Raw genomic sequence first — 2,757 nt, 5'->3', positions numbered from 1 at the left:
GAAAAAAGAGAAGTTTATGTATACGTTACTAATATTCTCAATTCACACTTTTATAAAATTTCAATGCAATTTTATTTCTCAAAACTTTCTCACACAAAGTTCACTACAGTTCGGTATTGTTTTTGAATTAAATGTTCAAGAAAAATCAGTTGTGAAAAAATCGTGCGGTGCACACATAGACATAAAATACATAGACTGTTCAAGCTCAAATTTTCCCTTGGAACAGCACACTTTTCGATTTGACAGGAGCTTACACTGTAAAATGTAAACATGTTTTCAATTTTTCTTCTTCTTCTTCAATTTTACTTTATGTCAATCGCATGGGAAATTTCAGCAGGTGCAGTTGTGATTGTGAGAGTGTTGTAAAGGTTGTAAACGTTGAACGAATAACGATAGAAAACTGATATAATTGTGATTCACTGGTGATTAAAGAAGAAGGAAGATTAATATGAAGCGCGGGTGGTGGAGCGCCAGAAAGGAGTTGGTGAGCAGGAAGGAGATTCAGTGGAGGTAAGTAATGTAAAAAATATGTCCTCGATGGGTTCAATTTTCAACCAAAATCCACCCAAAATCTTATTAAACAGTTCAATAACGGTGAATTTCATGCTCCTGTGTAATCATTCTGGCAAAAAATGATTGTTTAATTTCAATTAGAGCTGTTTTTAGATTCTAATTCAAAGACTGAAAGGTTCTCAGACAGAAGGTTGAAAATTGTGTTCATTTTTTTTATTTGACTACTTGATTTGGGCAGTTTTTTTGAAATTACGAAGTTAGGATAATATGCTAATTTTTTTTTATATTTAATCTTAATATTTCCAGAAATAATTCTCCACTTGATTCTCAAGGAGCTTCAGAGGAAAGTGATGGTGAAATTCTTGTTAAAAAAGCAAGAGAAAGGGATTTGCAAATTCATGAAGAGGAGGTAAATAAAGAAGACATTTGAATTCTAATTAAATTATCGCTATGATTCAATTTCATATTACATTTAATTCTTTTTCCTCTAAATATTTTATTATAGCCAAATTATGTGTTGTTAAAAATTTTGTGCTATTATAAATATTGATATAAAAAATTAGCATACTTTTAATGAATTTAAAAGGGAAAATTTTGTAATTTGCTTTTGTATTTGTTCTAAAATTTAAAATTGAATTAATATACTCATCAATATTGCGATAAGGAAAACCTAAATATTTAAATTAAATATTAAGCTCCAAATTTAATATTTGTAACGCAAATTTACATATCTTCCACCTTTTCCAGTATTTGTAAATGATTAAAAGATCATTTCGACCATGTTGTACATTAATAACGAAAATTAAAAAAGGCAATTTAATTTTAATTTAGCTATTGAGCAATTTTGTTACTCCCTCAGGACGGAGGGAGTACATTTAGTTTTAAATCTTCAAAATTACATACTTTGAAATATAAATATATTTATATTTATTTCAGAAGACTAATCTGTATTCAAAAGGTTAATTTAAAATCTTAAAGCATACAAAGAAAGACATTTTTTTTTATAATCGAAGGGATATTAATTACTTCCTGCAATTTGATTCTATTGGATTTTATTTTTATTTGATGTTCTATTTAAATTTCCAAATTTATGTATTGTCGTATAAATAATAGGTGAGATTGTTAAGAATTTCACCTAATATTTAAATAATAATAATATCAATTTAGCGTATAATTGTCCTAATAAGATAAAATTTTATATACCTTTTCAGATTGTCCACTAAGTAATCCCGTTTAAAAATAAAACAGATATAATATAAAATGATACCTTGCTCAGACTAAAAGGTGTCGGAATTTTAGTTCATATACTTTTTTTTTAGAAAAATTATAATCATTGTGTAAAATTGTCCTTTAGTATTTGGAACATAAAGTAAGGACTAGAGGAATTCATGTAGGTAGTAACTTCAATCATTTTGCAGGGACTCGCGAATTTTCTGCTTGAAAAAAATTAAATATTACCCAATTTCACTCAAATACATGATTGACAAAAATTGCAGACAAAAACCACCAAAAATTTAAAAAAAAAAAAAGAGAATTTATGTAATTCTAAGAAGAAATTAAAAATGTATAAATAGCACAAAAATTATAATAATTTGACTATTTTTAGTAAAGAAATATGTCTATTTAGTTTTTAAATAAAATGTTCTTTTAGATAATTTTAAATGCACTTGGCTTACAGGACGTGGCGTTACCGTTACTTTTCAAAAAAACTGAGGACATAATTGATTCTTCAGCTACCTTGACTGATATTGAATTAGGTGACCGTGACCCACATGATTCCACAATATCAACTGAGGTAATCTTAAATATTTACTATTTTGCTTGTTGAAAGCCAAAACATATATTTTTTTAGGTATACAAATTCCGTCAAAAAAATTATGTCTTTACGATTGGATCTTCATCAGCAACTGAATCAATCGTATCTTTGTCTGACAAAGAGAATAACGCACAAATAATGCGTCAAGCAAATGATAGGAGTCCGTTTGAGCAAGAGCAGCAAGAGCAAGAGGTAAGTTTTGTATGTTCTCGTTCCTTAAGGGTTAAAAGATTCTCATAATTTCTTTTTTTAACTGTTCGAAATCCAAGAAAGAGCAGTTTTAACAATCGTGTTTTTTTTTTCAACTTCTCTCGGTCCTGGCTGCCAAACGGTAAGAGATATCGTCTTCCAGTCTTCGATGACCCCCAATAAAAAAAAAAAACAAAATTGGCCCAAGCTTTTTCAATGATTTTCGGATATGTTTTAGA

At 28.4% G+C, this 2,757-nt stretch overlaps 1 protein-coding gene across 1 annotated transcript; it reads left to right on the top strand.

The window, feature by feature from the left end:
• The first annotated feature begins 343 nt into the window (after positions 1–343).
• On the top strand, positions 344–2,362 carry LOC129800018 (uncharacterized). Its single transcript, XM_055844366.1, has 3 exons — positions 344–510; positions 820–922; positions 2,192–2,362. The coding sequence occupies exons 1-3, from the start codon at positions 449–451 to the stop codon at positions 2,339–2,341; spliced, it is 315 nt and encodes a 104-aa protein (XP_055700341.1). The 5' UTR covers positions 344–448; the 3' UTR covers positions 2,342–2,362.
• Positions 2,363–2,757: the final 395 nt, after the last annotated feature.

The sequence above is a fragment of the Phlebotomus papatasi genome, chromosome 1 (genome assembly GCF_024763615.1).
Source record: "Phlebotomus papatasi isolate M1 chromosome 1, Ppap_2.1, whole genome shotgun sequence".
Taxonomy (NCBI): domain Eukaryota; kingdom Metazoa; phylum Arthropoda; class Insecta; order Diptera; family Psychodidae; genus Phlebotomus; species Phlebotomus papatasi.
Note: the sequence above shows the minus strand (reverse complement) of the source record. Positions and strands in the feature narration are given on the sequence as shown.

Excerpts from the sequence above, each read along its gene's own strand:
- LOC129800018 (XM_055844366.1), top strand. The coding sequence starts at position 449 with ATGAAGCGCGGGTGGTGGAGCGCCAGAAAGGAGTTGGTGAGCAGGAAG. Across the intron at positions 511-819 it reads AGGAAGGAGATTCAGTGGAG|AAATAATTCTCCACTTGATT; the intron begins GTAAGTAATGTA and ends TAATATTTCCAG. Across the intron at positions 923-2,191 it reads TGCAAATTCATGAAGAGGAG|GACGTGGCGTTACCGTTACT; the intron begins GTAAATAAAGAA and ends CTTGGCTTACAG.